This window comes from Bos indicus, chromosome 20, assembly GCF_029378745.1.
Source record: "Bos indicus isolate NIAB-ARS_2022 breed Sahiwal x Tharparkar chromosome 20, NIAB-ARS_B.indTharparkar_mat_pri_1.0, whole genome shotgun sequence".
Lineage (NCBI taxonomy): Eukaryota > Metazoa > Chordata > Mammalia > Artiodactyla > Bovidae > Bos > Bos indicus.
This window is the reverse complement of record NC_091779.1, coordinates 472,535-491,844: the sequence shown is the minus strand read 5'-3', so window position 1 is coordinate 491,844 and position 19,310 is coordinate 472,535. Positions and strand designations below refer to the sequence as shown.

Genomic DNA, 19,310 nt, shown 5'->3' with positions numbered 1-19,310 from the left:
CAGCAGCCCTGGGAAGGGACCACAAGTCCAGTACCCTGTCTTCTGGGTGTCAGCCTCGCAAGAGTCACCTCCTTTAGCTGGAGTTCCAAAATTTTTAGCGCTTCCCGGACAGCTTCTGTCCCAGCTGGTGTAGAATCCTGTCCCACACACACTGGCACAAACCCTGCTGCTCTTGTGCTGATGGTTTCTGTGGTGAATTCGGCTTACTGAAAAGGTCAGGAAGTGCTTTCTCTTTTTTTAACTTTGCGTTTTATATTGGAGTATAATTGATTAACAATGTTGTGATAGTTTCGGATGGACGGCAAAGGGGCTCCAGCTATTTCTTGTACTAAACTGCAGTCATGGCTTCTGCAAAACTCAGAAAAGGCTATTCTCATATTCTTCACGTGTTTGAAAATAGTATGTCTCCCCGTAATTAATCCTAAAAGGTTCAGTTCCTGCAGACTTCCATCTGCATAAATACTGACTACAGACTTAGAAGTACAGACTTACATCTGTAAGTCTAAACACACATTTGTTGTTTAGTTCAAACAACCCTTATGATCTTTGAGGGTATGAACGAATCTGCCAGCTTTCTTCCTTGAGACAGGCTGCTAGGATGCAAGTCAGGGGCCCAGTTGGGCAAGAAGCGTGTTGAGAGATTCCATTGTAAGCTGCGGGAAACTGAAACTTCCTACATGGAGACATCTCAGAATCACGGTTAGGACAGAACATGCCGCTGGATGTGCATTCCCAACTCTGATCACCTGAGAAGTGACCTGTCCTCTTCTCCCAGGCTCCATCCACCCTCTTTATCACTGGAAACTTTAGTGTGAAGGCTTAGATCTTCACCATTCCCCTGCCCACCCTGGTTCCTGGGGTCCTGGAGATTGTGATCCTGAGTGTGTGTCCAGCCAAAATGCCCCCAGATTTGTGACTTTGCAGCTCAGGAGTTGGCCCTGTCTAACGCAGGGAAGCAAGCAGCGAGCATGTCTCCAGAGCCATCACTTCTTCCTTGCATGGGCAGTATCAGGCTGCAGTGTTACAGCTCTCCGGGGGTCAGTGCATTCAGTTAGTGCTCACTGATTGCACGGCACACATGGGAGAGACACTCAGGTGGGGTGGGCAGTCATTTGAGGTGGAAGCTTTCACATAAATCCTGGCTCCAGTCGATGTTAAACCAGCTCCAGGAGGTCTTAACCCAAGCCAGACCGTCTTGGGGCTGGGAGGAGTTAAGGCAACCCAGGCGCCTGTTGTTTGATTTCCTTGGAAGGCAGACAAGGCCATTGAAGGGTCTTGGAGTTTTCCAAGCAACCTGCCAATTACAGGGCAGTGAGCAAAACTTAACTCCCTATAGCTCACTTTCCCTCACCAGCTATTTCACTAGTATAGCTACTGCTGCTAATAACATTTATTGAAGACTTAATATGCTCCAGAACCTGTGCTAAGCAATTTCATCTAACCTTTACAACCATGCCAAGAGGAAGATATTGTTGAGAGGCTCATTTTACAGATGTAGAAACTCAGCAACTGATGATGTAGGTAGCTTGGCCATTGTCTCTCAGTGTGTAAATGATGGAGCATTGGAACCCGAGCACTCTGAACGTGGAGTCCCTGCCAGACATCTGCGTCTGACCCAGTCATGGGTCAATCTGCAGAGCTAGTTTGGTGATACACGAAACAAGAATTCCTCACTGGCTCAAGCCAAGGAGGAAGTACCATGGAACTGATAGTTACTCAGCTCCTCTTGTTAGCCTCAGTCTAAATCAGGGGCCCACTATCTCCTGTGGCACTTCCTCGAGCTCACTGTCCTCATCCCCACTAGAGTTTGCCCTGAACTCAGTGAGAGGACAATCAAGAAGCTGCTTGTTTTTAAAGACTGGGCTGAGGTGAGATGATGAGAATTCTCTCCAGAAGTAGAAGCAGACTTACTTTGTAATGCATTCCTTTTATTATTACTATTTTTTAAAATTTACTTGTCTGCACCAGGTCTTCGTTGCAGCGAGATCTTTGTTGCCAAGTGCAGAACCTCACTGAGGCACGTGGGATCTTTAGTTGTGGCATACGAACTCCTAGTAGCCTAGTTCCCTGTTATTGTTGATCAGCTGCTAAGCTGTGTCCCACTCTTTGTGACCCCATGGGCTGCAGCACGCCAGGCTTTCCTGTCCTTCACTATCTCCCAGAGTTTGCTCAAACTCATGTCCATTGAGTCAGTGATGCCATCAACCATCTTGTCCTCTGGTGCCCCCTTCTCCTCCTGCCTTCAATCCGCCAGCATCAGGGTCTTTTCCAATGAGTTAACTCTTCACATCAGGTGGCCAAAGTATTGGAGCTTCAGCTTCAGCTTCAGCATCAGTCCTTCCAGTGAATATTCAAGACTGATTTCCTTTAGGAATGACTCGTTTGATCTCCTTGCTGTCCAAGGGACTCTCAGGAGTCTTCTCCAGCATGACCAGAGATCAAACCCAGGCCTCCTTCATTGGGAGTGTGGAGTCTTCGCCAGGAAAGCCCGTGTCATGCATTGGTTTTGGCTGCTCCGGGTCTTCCTTGCTGCACACAGGCTTTCTCTAGCTGTGGTGCCCAGGCTTCTCTCGTTGCAGAGCACAGGCTCTAGGGCACACGGCTTCAGTGGCTGCGGCACACGGGTTTAGCAGTTGTGTCCCACGGTTGCTTGGTTGCTGCGAAGCATGTGGAATCTTCTTGGATCAGGGATTGAACCCGTGACTTCTGCATTGGCAGGCGGATTCTTTACCACTGAGTCATCAGGGAAGCCTTGTCATGCATTCTTGAGGGAGGAATTCTTCCCTCTCTTGTGTATCTGGAGCTTCCTAAGGGAAGCTGAGTCTCTTAGGGAGACTTAAATTCTGGAATCATTCCATGCTTTGGTCATTGAGTGGATGGTTTATCCTTGTTAAAGGGTTTATCCCTCTTAAAGGACTGATTCAGAACCAGGTAGCAATCAGATAGGCAAATGTGACCCTAGTAGCTGTTGGGGAAGAAAGGAGCAAGCCAGCTCACACAAGCCCTCCATCTCCTGAGAGCAGGTGCTGGCTCCCTTGTCTGATTTGTCAGTATCTCAGCTTCCCTCTGGTTGCCTTGCGTGCATGCTCAGTCGTGTGACTCTTTGGGACCCCATGGACTGTAATCCGCCAGGCTTCTTTGTCCATGGGATTTCCCAGGAAAGAATCCTAGACTGGGTTGCCATTTCCTCCTCCAGAGGATCTTCCCAACCTAGGGATTGAACCCGCATCTCCAGTGTCTCTTGCATTGCAGGCAGGTTCTTTACCCACTGAGCCACCTGGGAAGCCTCAGGAGGTTACCAAAGGTCAAAATAAATCCCTCATATTTCATATGGGAGGGATGAGAGCATGTTTATCCTAAGACAAGAGTGGCCCTTATTGCACTTAGTAGATAAAGAGTTTCAGGATGGCAGAGGGTTAATTCTAAAGGAAAAAATTTAAAAGAGAAGATACAAAGGGGTCAACTCTAAATACTGCAGCTTAATCAGGGGTCCAGAATGGCTCCCCTAATTGGCATCCTCACTAATAGTTTATGCCAGTGCTTAATAGTGGGAAATACTCACAGGGACACATAGTGAGTGTGCTTTCATAACAGAGCCTTTGCAACCCATTCCTTTTTTTATTGGAATAAAATTGCTTTACAATGTTGTGTTAGTTTCTGCTGTGCAGTGAAGTGAATCAGCTGTAGGTGTACATATGTCCCCTCCCTTTTGAACCTCACTCCCACCCACGCCGTCACACCCCTCCAGGTTATCGCATCCCACAGGGGCTGAGCTCTCTGTGCCTTTTAGCAGCGTCGCACTAGCTGTCTATTGTGGTTGTGCAATGTATACATGTCCGGGGCTTCCCAGGTGGCTCAGCGGTAAAGAACCCACCTGCCAATGCAGGAGACGCGGATTTGATCCCTGAGTTGCAAAGATCCCCTGGAGGAGGGTATGACAACCCACTCCAGGATTCCCACCTGGAGAATCCCTTGGACAGAGAAGCCTGGAGGGCTGCAGTTCATAAGGTCGCAGAGTCGGACACGACTAAAGCTCAGACGTGACTACAGTGACTTAGCATGCGTACACGTAGACGTGTCAGTTCTAATCTCCCAATTCTCCCCACCCTCTCTTGCCCCCACTGTGTCCACATCTCCATTCTCTATGTCTGCATCTCTTTTCCTGCCCTGGAAATAGGTTCATCTGTACTATTTTTTCTAGATTCCATTTATATGCATTAAGACGCAGTATTTGTTTTTTTCTTTCTGACTTACTTCATTCTGTATGACAGACTCTAGGTCCAGCCACATACAGAGATGACCCAGCAATCCCACCACTGGGCATGTACCCCGTAACCTATTCTTGAACAATGATTCCCCTACTGGAGGAGGCAGAGAAACGGTTATGCCCTGAGGTTGTCGGTACCATCTTTCCCCTCCATAGCATGATAAACATCTGAGTGTTTATGAAACAGAAGCTGACCATGCGCCCCCCTCAGCCTCACTTAAGAAAAGGAGGTTCCATGAAGCACCCAGGTTCCTGGCAGGAAGCTGGGCTCATCCTCCTGTCCCGTGGTCTTTCCCGGGAGGGCTTCACTTACTCTCCAGAACGTGGCCGCTACCCTCTTTCTTGACACCAGTTTCCTAAGAACACCTTGTGCATCGGGGTTTGCATTATGCTTTTGGCATGTGCAGACAAACACAGTGTAAGTAGGAGGAAGAGCCTTAAACTGCTGTCTTCCGCAGACCTGTGGGCAGATGTGGAGAATATAAATATCATTCAAATGAGAGCTCAGGCCACTGAATCAATGTGTGAACCACTGGCGTTGCCAAGGTGATTTTGATGCAATTTATCATTAAACCTGACTCCAGATGTTGGTGTTTTCTCAACCTCGTGGCTAAGGCTGTAAGCTCGGGGGAATCTTAATGGAGTAGGGGATGTGGGCAAGGGCAGTGGCCAGAAAGGGGGTCTTAGTGGTCCTCTGTCCCATTACTGCCCCTGTAGCCAGAGACGGGAGCAGAGCCAGTCATGAGAAAGAACAGCTGCTGCCAAGTGAACCCCGAACTTGTGGCCTCTTTTGGGAGACTGGGGGTGGGGGTCAGGGTGAACCTCTCTTCCCTTCTGTGGCCCATCTCCTCCTGTTACCTGGACCCTGAGTAGAGGAGGCTACAAGCTGCTGTGAGTGATGGAAGCCCCTGGGATTCTTCCGGTCGAGCAAGGCCTGATCCTGCAGCAGGCCTGGAGGCAGGGGCCCTTCCTCAGCCCAGACCCAGGACTCTGGATATTTTATTCCACCTTTCTCCACCCCAGGCTCCAGCTCTGACACTCTCCATGGATTCTGTTGCCCACTTTGCTTTTTCTGAAGGCAACAACTTCTGGAAAGGATAATCTCTCAGCAGCATTGTTAGGTTGGTTAGTCAATGGGCTGAGTGCTAATACCTCTTGACGTGGAACATATGTGGAAGCTGAAAATGCTCGGTGAAGAGCGGGGTAGCAGAGTGCCTCACAGAGCTAACGGTTAGACATAAATTTAGAAGGGGATGTGTGCGTGCTCCACTCTCCTTGATCTCCTCTGAGGGGAGCATGGCTCTGTGCTTTCATTTCATTGTAGAATCATCTCTAAGCCAATGGGAGTGGCTACAAAAAACCAACTTCCACCTCCTCCCAGAAGCTGCAGGCACTTCCCACAGTCGGAATAGCAGCAAAGTCTTTGAACTAAAGTAGCATGGATCCAGATCTCGACCTACCACTTACTAGTTGTGCCAGTTTAGTCAAAGATACTTACACTTTGCATGTGCCAGAGGTATCATCTGTCGGACGGACGGGCACTTACCTCTTGAGGCTGTCGGGAGATTCAGCAAGTTATTATTTGTAAAGGGCTGGGAGAGCGCCGGCCACACACAGTGTTTATTACCTGTTAGGTCATGTGGCCCCAGGTTCACCTGACAGGATCCTCTCAAACCCTCCTCCCCACCAACCTCCATCTCTTTTCTGTTTATATGGCCTCTGAGTTTCCTTTGGGAGGTGGGTCTGGGAGCAGATGGCCCCGATAGATGGTTGGATCTGCTTCCGGGGAAATATTTATGAACAGAATATACCTCCCTTCCCCTTCACCGGATCCACCAGGCCGTCAAGCTGAGACCTAGTTGGGGATCAAAGTTTGGACCCTGAGTACCAGGCTGTCTCTTGTGCGAGGTGGACCAGAGCGTCCCATCTTGCATAAGGGAAGCTGTTGTCTCTGCTTCCTCGCTCTCCCCTGGTCCGCCTCATGTGAGAACCCAGGCTGAGGGGAGTACAGGGCCAAGCATACCAGCTCCCCAGTCAGCATTTAGTCAGTGGGCTCTGAAGGTTGAGACCCTGCTTTGCACAGGTGCAGGCCACTCAGGGAAGAGCCTGCCATCGTGCCCATGGAGGTTTAGTGAGCATTTCAGAGGGCATCCCATCCCACCCACCTGGTGCTGGGCACTCCCTAAGAGCCAGCGGGACTCCTGATGCCTCTTCACAGCCAAGAGGCAAGCAGTCTTCCAGACCCAGCCAGACCTCCATCAACCTGAAGCGTGCCCAGGTGGGTTCCCAAGCTGGCAAAAATAGCTCCCCAGGGACAGGGAATACCTTCCACCAAGGACAGGGGCAGAATACGGATTTTTCTCTCCATGTGGTGGGTGAGAGATGAACTTTGCACTCAGGTAGACTGGAGCTTCACTATCACCTTGGTTAAATCCACCACCGTTCTGACCCTCAATTTCTTCATCCCCCAAATGAGGACAATCGCAGTGCTACTGTGAGGGTGAAAGGAGACACTACATGAAAAGCGCTTTGGAAAACCTTTCACACAGGGCTGCTCACAAAGCTGCAGTCTCTCGAGACAATGCTACATTATTATTAATTCGCACAGCCGTTATACCACTGCTCCTCAAAGGGGGATGAATGGGGACAGAATCAATCCCTCCATTGAAAGAGGAAGAAGGCTTGTGTTCCGAACTTCTTACAGAATTGCTGAACCCTATTTCAAATAGTTAGTTACTGTCTCTTTGCTCCATCATAGAGTGGGGTTTTTTTATTTAGTGTTTTTAGGGTGTTTGTTGTTTTTTTTTTTAATTCCCCTGCAGCTCTTGTCCTCTTGTACCAGATAGCTGAGAGATCCTTTTATGGAAGCCAGACTGAGCTGAGTAGCTGCCAACCTTCCTCCCAGAGGAGACAGGACAGAAGGACAGGCTGTTGGATGCTGCCGGTGCTGGGAATCAGTGAGGCGGTCCTGGGCATCTAAATCTGGATAAGCAGCTTAGCTTTATCTCTCCCTGCACCTATGTGTCTTGCCTTAGGGAGCCAAGCATTCCTGGGGAGAATAAGTGACCCCGAGGCGCTGCCCTTTTGTGTTTCTTTCTGCTCCTGCTGCTCGCGCTATCTTTGCCTCATAATCGTGCCAGCCTGGGTTGTTTTGATGCCTTCCACCTTTGCGATAGGATCCCATGCTGAGAGGTCTAGGAGCAAAGGGGAACAAGAAAGCATCTGGATCAAAACAAGAAGCCTCGATAGTCCTGATGGGTGAGGAGCGTTGCCAGAGTGGCCTGCGATCTGGATGCCCTTTCAAGGTGGATCGGAACGCCACTCCACTCTCCCCGTGGCCACCCTCCCTATCTGGTGTCTAGCATTCCCCAGAACCCAGTTCTGCAGTTTGTCTTTGTGAATGTGCCCTCAGGTCTCAAATTTCAGTTCCTACTCAGACAAGGTCGGAGAAGGCAATGGCACCCCACTCCAGTACTCCTGTCTGGAAAATCCCATGGATGGAGGAGCCTGGTAGGCTGCAATCCATGGGGTCACTGAGGGTCGGACACGACTGAGCGACTTCACTTTCACTCTTCACTTTCATGCATTGGAGAAGGAAATGGCACCCCACTCCAGTGTTCTTGCCTGGAGAATCCCAGGGACGGCGGAGCCTGGTGGGCTGCCGTCTATGGGGTCACACAGAGTTGGACACGACTGAAGTGACTTAGCAGCAGCAGCACTCAGACAAGGTAGGGAGAATAAGCTTGAGTTGTTGTTGCTGTTATTGTTCAGCTGCTAAGTCATGTCCAGCTCTTTGAGACCCCATGGACTGCAGCACGCCCGACTCCTCTGTCCTCCACTATCTCCCAGAGTTTGCTCAAATTCATGTCCATTGAGTCCATGATGCTATGTAACCATCTCATCCTCTGCCTTCCTCTTTTTCTGCGTTCGGTCTTTCCCAGCATCAGGGTCTTTTCCAGTGAGTCGGCTCTTCACATCACGTGGCCAGAGTCTCAGAGCTTCAGCTTCGGCATCAGTCCCCTTGAGAGGGGCAAGCAGTAGGGAACGGTGAGGACGGTGGCCCATGGAGCACAGGTCTTATCTACAGAGGGCAGCTGCTCCGTGACCGCCTCCCATATACCCAGTGTGACTAGGACAGCTGTTTTGGGTTTTTTCCAGGAGAAAATAAAAATCTTTTATGGTCTGTGTGTGTGGCAGAGAGAGACAGACAGAAATATCCAGACTTTTTAAATTAAAGTATAGTTAGTTTACAGTGTTGTGTTTGTTTCTGTCGTCCAGCAGAGCGATTCAGTCACACATGTCTGTGCATATGTATGTGTGTATGTACATATGGTCTTTTTCATATTCTTTTCCATTATAAGTTGTTACAAAATATTGAATATAGTTCCCTGTGCTATGTGGTAGGACCTTGCTGTTTATCTGTTTTATATACAGTAGTTGGTATCTGCTATTCCCAAACTCTTAATTTATCAGTCTGCACCCCACTTTCTCTTTTTATAACCATGAGTTTGCTCTCTCTGCTGTGGGTCTGTTTCTGTCTTGTAAATAAGTTCATTTGTATATATTTTAGATTGCACATGTAAGTAATATCATGTTTTATCCTTCTCTGTCCGACTAACGTCACTTAGTATGATCACCGTTGGGTCCATCCATCTTGCTACAAATGGCATTGCTTCCTTCTTTTTATGACTGAGTAATATTTCCCTGTGTACATATATGTGTACTCCACATCTTCTTTATCCATTCATTTGCTGATGCACATTTAGGTTGCTTCCATGTGTTGGCTGTTGTAAAGAATGCCTCATGAACATTAAGGGGCATGCATCTTTTCAAGTTTTGTCTGGACATATGTCCAGGAGTGGGATTGCTGGATCATATGGTAGTTCTATTTTTAGATTTTTGAGGACCCTACATGCTGTTCCCCATAGTTGCTGCACCAATTTATGCTCCCAACCAACAGTGTAGGCAGGTGCCCTCTTCTCCACACTCTCTCCAGCATTTACTATTCATAGACTTTTTAATGATGGCCATTCTGACTGGTATGAGGTGACACCTCAGGGTAGCTTTGTCCCCACCTTCAGCACACTGGGAGGGCTGGATGAAAAGAGTTGCATGTGGCATGTTGCAGGATGCTGCAGAGAGGGTCTGTCCTTAGGTCATGAGATAGCACCTCAGACCTGGTCTCTTTACCTCATTCAGTTTTTCCCTCAAAAGGCCCTGAATATCAAGCTTTGGAACAAATCATTTACCATTTAATTTTTCTTTTTAACAAGAAAACCAAAAAATAGTTGTGTGAAGCATCTATTCCTGACTCATAGGGGTTTAGCCCTATTGGGCTCTCTCTCTTTTCTCCCTGTTTCTCTGTTCCATAGCATCTTCCTTGGAATGCCCCCCCCCCCCCCCGCCGCCTCCTGCCACCGACAAATGGAGTGACTTTGAGTAAAATTTAATATACAAAGCATAGGATATTCTTGAGGGGAAATTGCTGCAAAGGGATAGACATATGGGCAGGGTAGATAAAGCACTCATAAAGAAGAAGGAAATCCTCCAGAGACCTCAGTCACCATAACTGCTTCCAGCATACTCCTTGGAAATGCATGACGTTGCACAACTCCCCTCTCTCTCCCCCAACTCTCAGCCTCAGTTTCCTCACCTTTAACATGTGAGGCTGGCTCTGCCCCTCTGCCCAGGTGACTGTGAGAATAACAGGATGTCAGGAAAGCACGCTGGAAAACGTGAAAAGCCTTCTAATAACGTGAGCTTTTTGTTCCACCTAGAGGCAGGAGGCCACCTGTGTGAACCCTTGGGACCCCTGCCCATCATTAGCCAGATTAAACAGGCAGTGCTTCCTCTTGTCACCAGCGCAGCTGCCTACCTCGCACAGGATGCTCAGGGGCCCCTGTGAGGATGGAGCTGCAGCCATGGAGAGGTGGCATGGATGGCTGAGCTCCCATGGCAGTCCCTCCATTACCAACTCCAGTCTTGTGGACCTTGGCACCAGGAACTCTAGAGGCAAGCCAGCCATGATGTATCTCTCGGGTCCTTCCCCGGGAGGGAAGCTCTGAGCCAGTGTTAAAAAGAGAAAATTTTACAATTCAAGATTTTTGCTGGTTAGTTTAGTAGCCCCTCACTTTCATTCAAGAGCAAGTGAGAAATAGAAATAGTTTCACACGAGTTTGAAGGGCACAGCTCATCAGTCTAGGATCATAAAGGGTTTTTAGGACCCAAAGTGCTTGCCTTGGCAGCCACATCCTGGAAACACTCCTGTAACCCTCAAGGCTTCACACTTGCTGGGCCAGCCTTTCGCCAGAAAGCTTTCTTTTACAGCTTTGTTTTTGGTGGGGGGCAGGGTTCTGAAGAATTAAAGCCACAGCCCTCGTGGATAGGAAGGCTGACCCTGGGGGATGGGTGTCACCTTCGATGAGTGTGATCCCCTGGAGTCAGAGCTGGAGCCAGGTGTATTTCCTAATAAATGCTTGGGCTAAGTACTAGGAATAAAGGCAAGAATAAAATATATATCATTTGTGTACTGTCTTGAGTAGGAGGCAAATATCTTCTGATCACAAGTTGAGAGAAGGGCTGTGAGGGGAGTAAACGGGGGTTATGACGGGCAGTCGTGGGGCTGCACTGGAAATGAGGTGGTCAGGGTAGGCCTGTCTGAGGGGGTGGCATCTGAGCTGAGATACAGAGGAGGAGAAGGAGTCTCCAGATGAAAGGGGTAGAGAGTATGTTCAGAAGGCCTGGACCAAAGCTCGTGGCGTATTTGCAGAATCGCAAGGGCTCCTTCCGTGTTTGTGTGAGAGACTGAGACTGCGTGTGTGTGTGCACTCATGCCTTCCTGTGGCTGAATTTTTTCTGGGAGGATGACCTACGGCTTTCAGCAGGTTCCCAATGGGATCAGTGATCCAGAAGAATTCTGAGGAATTTTCTGAATCAAAATTACCTCTTAGTCAGCTACAGCTTACAAGCAATTGTGCCAAAGATTTCTTTCTTTCTTTCTTTTTTTTGAGACCTGGAGGCTCTGCCTTCTACAGTAGAAAGTGGAACACGCAGGGTGCGATTTCCAGTCTTCCTCCAAGGCCGTGGGTGCAGGGGAAGGCTCAAGGGGCTGATGTGCCACACGGCGTCCGTGCTGCGTGGCTGCCAGCGCCCGGGTGTGGTAGGAGATCGCATGGCCGGAGGCCCGCAGGTCCCCTCTTTCTCTGGTGGGGGGGCCTGGCCGTCAGGAGGGTTCTGGGAGGCCAGCAGCCCCGCCCCTGCTCCGCAGGCCTCACCGGGATGAGGCAGTCAGTGGCCTCTCTTCTGTCTGCAGCCTCCTCAATGCCAACAAGATCAACTGCCTGCGGGTGAACACGTTCCAGGACCTGCAGAGCCTCAGCCTGCTCTCCCTGTATGACAACAAGCTGCAGACCATCAGCAAGGGGCTCTTTGCCCCTCTGCAGGCCATCCAGACACTGTGAGTATGTCAGGAGTGCCAGCACAGGCCCAGGCCGCCGCCAGCGGTCCCAGAGAGCACTCACAACCCAGGCAGAGCGGGCACGTCCCAGAGGAGCCCCGGAGCCTGCAGCCCGAGCAAAGCACCAGTCACAGTGCTAGAGGGCCTGTCCTGAGCACTCACGCCATGCTCACTGCCCCACAGGATGGTTTCCCTGTATCCAAACCACTAAGCCTCACAGCAACCCTAGGAGGTAGGTGCTACTATGATGCCCCATTTTTGTTAGGAAACCAAGGCACAGAGAGGTGAGGTAACTTATTCAAGGTTGCACAGCTACTAAGCAGCAGGATTTGAATCCAGCCCAAGTGGCTGGTTCACCTGCTGTCTTAACCACTCTGGGTGCTATATTCTCTCTGAGCAGGCTCTGTCTCTGCTGAAAAGTCATTCCTGCCCACTAATACCTGTCCCTGTCCACACCACAAAGCCAAGTCTCTGGGACAGGCACCTTGTACCAGAATGCAGGGGTATTTCACCTCCCTCTTTTGAGAGGAGTTCCTCACTTCCAAGCATGGCGTACGTGCGTGCTAGGTTGCTTTAGTCATGTCTGACTGTTTGCGACCCTATGGACCACAGCCCACCAGACTCCTCCACCCACGGAATTCTCCAGGCAAGAATATCAGATGTTCATAAACAGTTCCATTAGACAGATGACACCTGAGGACAGATCTCAGCCTGTGTTTCCGATGGCTACACCCCTCAGCTTAGACCTTCGCCCCAGCGCCAGGCCTGACCGCGATCCTGGGGGTTTCTGGAGGCCTTTTGAGTCATCTAGCGCTCACTGCCCCTGGAGCCAGAGACAGGAGCCACAGAAAGTAAGGACAGCTGTCGCACACTGAAGCCCAACTGCGTGCTGAGCACTGTGCGGCGCTGTGGAGGGTTTTCTCAGTGAGCCCACGGGGCTGACGCCCCCATGATGCTGAGGATAATAACAGCAAAACCTGCTACTGTAAATGGAACAGCCGCCCTGTGCCCGATGCCACACCAGCTGCTTTATGCACCGGGTGTTCCTGAGCTTGGAAAACAAAATTCAGTCTGCTCTCCGCATAAACCCTAAGCCCGCAGCTTACTATGCCCATCAGCAGTGTCATGGGTGAGGTTCGAGACCTGGGTCCTGCCCCAGGTGGGGAGGGTTTGGAAGGCTGATGCCCCAGACTGGGTGCCAGCTGCACCTTGACTGGCTTTTGCCAACAGCAGGCCTCAGGCCCCCATCCAGGTCTTGTCTGGAGGTCTTGTCTTAGCAGCCCCGGAACCCCCCGAGGCCTCCTGGGGCACTGAGGGCGGGAGCCTGGAGCTGTACTGTCAGCGCCTGTGCCAGGGGGGCGGTGGCGGAACCGAGCCCCGAGGGCCCCCCTAATGAACTCCTGTCCCTCTCGCAGCCACTTGGCCCAAAACCCGTTCGTGTGCGACTGCCACTTGAGGTGGCTGGCTGACTACCTGCAGGACAACCCCATTGAGACCAGCGGGGCCCGCTGCAGCAGCCCACGCCGGCTGGCCAACAAGCGCATCAGCCAGATCAAGAGCAAGAAGTTCCGCTGCTCAGGTAATCAGGTTACGGGGCTGGGCCCCACCTTCCGACTCAGTACAGCAGCCCCGGAGAGGCCGATAATCCAATCTGGAGGACATCGCATGCTGTAATGGCTCCTGGGGAGCATCTCTGCAAATTAAATTGGGGAAATTCAGTTAGCCCTGCAGAAAACCAATTAGCTTATGGATTTAAAATAAAACACACACACACAATACAAGCACTGGGGGGGAGGAGGGGCGCGGTTTTGGAGAGACAGAACCCAGGCAGCCACAGATCTCCAGAGCCAGGTGGAAGCGAGGCCATGAGGCAGCTTGGACACATGTGCTCTTAGAGGATATGATTGATTTCCTTAGCTTTTAGTTTCCTAACCATGCTCCCCAAGTGGCAGATAGAGAAATTAAATCTACCCCAGGCCAGGCTGCGGGAAACATGCAGTCCTGGGGGCTTCCTCTTGCCCTCGAAAGCCACCTTCGGAACAGCCCTTAACCCAGAGTGTAGGTTTCACAGACATGTCTGCTCTCCCCTCCACCCTAGACGGGTGCTTACTGATCCTGGAGAGAACCACAGAGAGTGTTGCTCAGGAAGAAAGCACAGCCTTGCTCTCTAGTTTTCAAGCTCTCTCTAGAAACCTTCCTCCCTGCTGTACCTGGAAATGAAGCAGGGGGTGAGTGGCAGGCGAGTTCTCAGTTCATCTTGGAGACAGAACTTGTTCTCCTTGACCCATGAGCTGGATGAACAGGCAGTTAGAAATGGCTGTCATTTCTGCTGTTTGCTACTGAAGAAAAAAAAAAATCACCAAGCTGCTCTGTGCTCCCAGTGGTGAGATGTTGATAGTATGACGTGGTGAGGAGGGTTGAAGCCAACCCTGGCCATCTGTGTGTCATCAGGAACCGGTCTTCTTCCCCTACCTGAGCGCCGTGTGTAGGTGGGTTTTCCTGGGGAGAAAGCCGGCATGGATCCTAGTCGCCAGGAGGAGAGCAGCAGGCCAGCCTCCACCTCTTCTTGTTGTTCTTATCCTCTAAGTCAGATTCTTCAGTCTGTGTCTCCAGAATGATAAACTTGGGCTGTCTTATTTTTTTCAGCAGAAGCCAATACCTCGAGAGGGCTTGGAGGGACCCCAAGGACTCTGTGGCAGTCTGAGACACTGATCTCAGTTTGTCTTCCCCAGAATAAGTGTTGATTACAGAGCAGTCTCTCACCCCTGAGGAGCACTGTGCTCAGGGCTCCTCGTTGGGCTTGCTTCTTCCAGGAGTCAGGTGAGATTGTTCTGAGAGGGACAGGGGTCTTGAAGCAGGATTTTATTTCCCTGTCCAGGGATTGAACCTACCTGCCAGTCCGCCAGGGGCTAGCATCCAGAAGCCAAGTTCCCTGATTCTTACCCCAGTTTGAAAGCAAAACTGTTTCAAGGAGGTAAAAACTGCAAAACAGGTACAAAGTTTATTATTAGAGACAGCACAACATATGGGAGAACACACAGAGAAACAGTTTATTTATTTAAGTTGGAAGCAAGACAGAAATACATACCCGGAAAGGAGTGCAGGTGTCCTGAGTGAGGAGCTAAGTAAAGAAAGGATTTAAATCACTTATATCAGACAGTCTTTCCAGGTCTTTGTTTACCTTTGGCTCATTATCTTGTTTCTTTCTCCACACCGGACTCATTCTTGGACCAAGATGTGTGTGCAAATTTTTGCCTAGATGAATCCCTCCACAGAGGTCTATGGATGGGTATCCACACTAATTATGGGGTGGTGCCCCCTCCATTTTTGACCCCAAAGGAACCTTCCTGTGCATGTGCAGACAGGGGAGTCCTCCTTGACCTCAGGACTGGGCACTTTATCTCTTTTCTTTAGCAGAGCTCAGCTTCTGCCACTAGCTTTGTCCTTGGTGTGTCTAGGTGAGAATAAAGCTTCGATTTTACTCTGCTTGACAAACATCAGGTGTCCAGCCCAGGGGCCCATCCGTCTCCTCCCTCAAAAGCAGCAAGAGCGGTCCCCTTGCTGCAGCAGCAGGCGCTGAGTGCTCAGAGGTGAAGGGGCAGGCCATGATCACAGCAAGTGAACGGTAGGGGCAGGCTTAAACCCAGGGCTGGCTCGCCCCGCCACACCATGGAGCACGTGGCAGGGCAGGGCCTTTGGGAAGGAGGGCCCACTGCTGCGGTGACTACCTCCCCCAGCCTGTGGCCCCAGCCCCAGGCCCTGAACTCCTTCCTTAGGTCCCTCCTTGGGGCCCTCAGCAAGTTGAGGGGAGTGTGCTCTCTGTCTCTGCGCCCTGAGGCACATCCATCTTTTCCCCAGGCCCCTTCCTCATGACTTACGCCCCTCATCCCTCCCACCCACTCTGTTCCTACCCATGTCTGGCCAGGACTGAGCTAATTAGCTCTGACAAGCAGTTGTGCCCAAGAAGAGGGGTGATAAGATGCCAAGGAGGCAGGGTGCGGTCTACCCACCCCAATCCCTCAGTCTCACGGGGGTCCGATCCTGATCTCAACATCCTGGTTGATGCCAAAACCCTGGGGCATAGAGCAGGGTGGAACCAGCCCAGGGGTCAGCCATTGGCTCAGAATGACTGTAGGCTGGGACTGGGGATGAGGTACAGACAGAACTAATTAGGAGAAAGAGGAATCAGCCGGCAGACCTAGAAACAGTAGAGCTTAGTTCTAACTCTAGCTCTGCCGCCAGCTACCTGCGTTCACACTGGACACAGGGGTCCCCAACTTCCAGGTCACAGACCTGTACCTCCTGTCAGACCAGCAGCAGCATTAGATTAGAAATAAAGTGCACAATACATGTGATGCCCTGGAATCATCCACCCTGTCCCAGTCAGTGGGAAAACTGTCTTCCACGAAACCAGTCCCCGGTGCCAAAAAGATTGGGGACTGCTGTGAGGAACCCTGGCTTCTTTTCCTATGTGGGGTAGGAATGATCGGGAATTTTAAAAAGGAAAAATTAGGGAGGGCTTCCCTGGTGGCTCAGGGGTAAGAATCTACCTGCTGATGCGGAAGACATGGGTTCTATCCCTGATCCAGGAAGATCCCATGTGTCTCGGAGAAACTGAGCCTGGGAGCCATGACTCCTGAGCCTGCGCTCTAAAGCCCAGGAGCCACAACTACTGAAAAAAAGATTTTTAATTAAAAAAAAGAAATAGGAGAAAGGGACAGGGTTTTTTGACTCACCTTGTCTAAAATATTTTTGTTCATCAATACTAAGCAGAAAGATGATTCCTATAAAGATAGAGAAAGAGCAGTGGTAATCCTGACAGCTACAGACAAGAGAAGCTGAGAAAGCTAGGTCCTGGTGAACTCCGAAGGCCTTGGCTTTGAGAGACACTGGGACCCAGACATGCTCAGCCTTGAGGGACGCAGCAGCCGTGGCTCTGAAGCTCTGTTGCCTGGAAGCTCAAGAAGAAAGAAGGGAGGGGCAGGTGATATGTACTGAATTTGACAGATAACAAGTCTGCATTTTACTTTCCCCTAAAAGCACCCCCATTGCAAAAACAGCTGATGTAATTAGGAGCCAATTTGAGGGCTGCTATTGCAATGCATGAAGCCCCTCCTTAGGCTGGGCCGTCTGGCTTCCCAGCTGCCCTGTGTCTGCCTCCATCAGCCACATCCGATGCCCGAGGCAGCAAGATCGGGTTAGAGGTGAGTGCTGCCTGCTGCGGTAATCTGACCATCAGATTAAGTCTTCAGAAGGCACCGTCTGGCTGCCTGAGACCCCACGCCCATCCTCAGGGGAGCATTTGGAGGTTGGAAAATGCTGTCTGTCTTCTGACCTGCCTCCTCCACTTTGTGTGTGGAGATTCAGTGGGCAAGAAACTCCTGGTGAAAAGTACAGAGTGGCATCCTCTGTGTCCTTGTCTGTGCAGAAATGGCACAGAGCAGGACACTTCTCCGGGCACCACAGAGCTTTGGAGCCCCTGGGGGCCATTCAGGCCATGCTAGAGAGCTGAAGCCAGCAGCGGAAAGTCTTATCTGAGATTACAGAGTAGGACTCTCAGGATAGCGCAGCGGTAGAGAATCTGCCTGCCAGTGTAGAGATGCGGGTTCGATCCCTGGGTCAGGAAGATCCCCTGGAGGAGGAAATGGCAACCCATCCCAGTATTCTTGCCTTAGAAATCCCTTGGACAGAGGAACCTGGCGGGCTATAGTGCATCAGGTCGCAAAGAGTCAGACACGACTGAGCAACTAAACAAATAACAGCATTCTCAGGACAAGATCTGTAACCTAGGCGTTCTAATGTTGAGAAGATTCTTGATTACTTTTCTCCTGGGTCCCTCCATTTCCTTCTGTTGAGGGAAACCAAAGAGAATCAAACCAAACCAATCTGAGGGCTGCTGTTGCAAAGCATAGAGGCCCTCCTTAGGCTGGGTGTCTGGCTTCCCAGCTGTGTCTGGGAGGAGAAGCAGAAGGAGATTTTAAGGCTTGGGGGCAGGGGCGTGAACGGATGGGTTTTCCCTTCTCGGGCACTGAGGGCCTGATCAAACTTGAGTATGAAATCCTCAGACCAGAGTGTTTGCAGAGCTCTGCCTGACTGGCGGAGGGGAGAGGGAGGGACAAAAGCAGAGCTGAGTCTAAATGACAGTGGCCAACTCCAGCCAGTCAGAGAGGGCTTAGCAAGAGGCGGAACCAGGTGCGGAGCTGTAGAGTGACTTGGACTAACCAGTCAGTCAATGCAGATAACCTCTACGCTGTCAAGATATTGCCACCATCTTTCCTACAATCATACTGTGGAGGAACAGTGACCCTGTCCCTCCTGTCAGAGGGCAGGACACAGAGGGTCCCAGTCACCTAGCCCTGACTCTGGTCTCTTCAGGATGCACGCTTCTTCTCCCTGTGGCTTGGGCGGGAGTTCATGAACACCACCCCCAATCCAGTGCAGACAAGGGTATAAAGGCTGAGCACCCTCATCTGGGCCATGGCAAACAAAACGATTGGTTGTTGGTCTCTCCAACCCACTTCCTGATTCACAGTCAAGGAGGAAATCAGGAAGGACCCTTGAGTCTGGTACCTCGCACTTCCTTTCCTTCTCTCCGTCTGAGAGAGGCACCCCGCCATAATGGTTGGACTGTGGGTTTCTCAGCCCCAGACCCAAGGCCCCGGATTGGCCCTGACTCCCCCTGCTGGGAACACACACCGTGTCTCCGTGCCACACCCGAGTGATCTGGGATGAAGGTCCGTACGCCAGAGAGCTTCTGGGGCCTTGAAGGATACTGAGGAGACGGCAGAGGGACTTGTACTAAAGAAGAGCACTGCAGCTCTGCCGGACCACTGGGAAGCATGGCCTGTGTCTTTACTGAAGGTGCCAGGGGAACAGGTTACAGAGGCACCCGGCCAAGGGGCGGCCCGCGGCAGCAGAGAACAGAGAAGATGATTGAGTGGGGTGCAGAGTCTCAGTTCAGGCCTGTGACGTGATCACAGATGTGTGCGGTCTTAGTTCCCTTGGGAAGGATGTGTCCTGCCCGGAAACTCCGGAGTTAGGAGTGTCCAGTGGCCTCCCGTCGGTTCTCCTCCCTTCCTCCTGTCTCCCCTGTGGGTGGGGCGAGAGGGCAGCAGCTCCCGGTCTCTGGACGAGTTCCTGTGGAATCCCGCCCCCGGTACTAATCACCCTCGGTGGGGGCCTGCTCTGCCTTCCGCTGCTCCACGCTGCTTCCTCTGAGCGCTCCTGTCCTCTCTCTGACGCTGCTTCCTGACCTTGACTCTGACCAGTCGCCGCGGGGCTTTCCTTTGTGCTTGATCTAACCATGTGGTGGAACGATGGAAACGGAACATGGTTCTGTCAAGCACCGCGGAAAGCACCGCGCTCTCCTGCAGCATGGCCCGCCACGCCGGACACCTCTTCTCTGCTCTGGAGCACCGCACCCGCCTCCGCCAGACCCACCTCTCCCGGGCCAGCCTCACCATGGGCGGGGGTCCAGGGGCGGGGAGCAGTCGCGAAGGACTCAGAGAGGGACACAGAGTGCCCCTCCCCCTCCAGCTAGCAGATCCGGGCTGAAAGGGGGGCTGCAGAAGCCCACCGGGGCGGGGC

At 51.3% G+C, this 19,310-nt stretch overlaps 1 protein-coding gene across 4 annotated transcripts in view; it reads left to right on the top strand.

The window, feature by feature from the left end:
• Positions 1-19,310, top strand: part of SLIT3 (slit guidance ligand 3) — a 723,070-nt gene that overhangs the window by 591,732 nt on the left and 112,028 nt on the right. For all 4 annotated transcript variants that reach the window (XM_070774480.1, XM_070774479.1, XM_070774482.1 and 1 more), the window contains 2 exons: positions 11,580-11,723; positions 13,139-13,302. In XM_070774480.1, the coding sequence (XP_070630581.1) occupies positions 11,580-11,723; positions 13,139-13,302 (308 nt within the window). The remainder of the gene's footprint in view (positions 1-11,579; positions 11,724-13,138; positions 13,303-19,310) is intronic.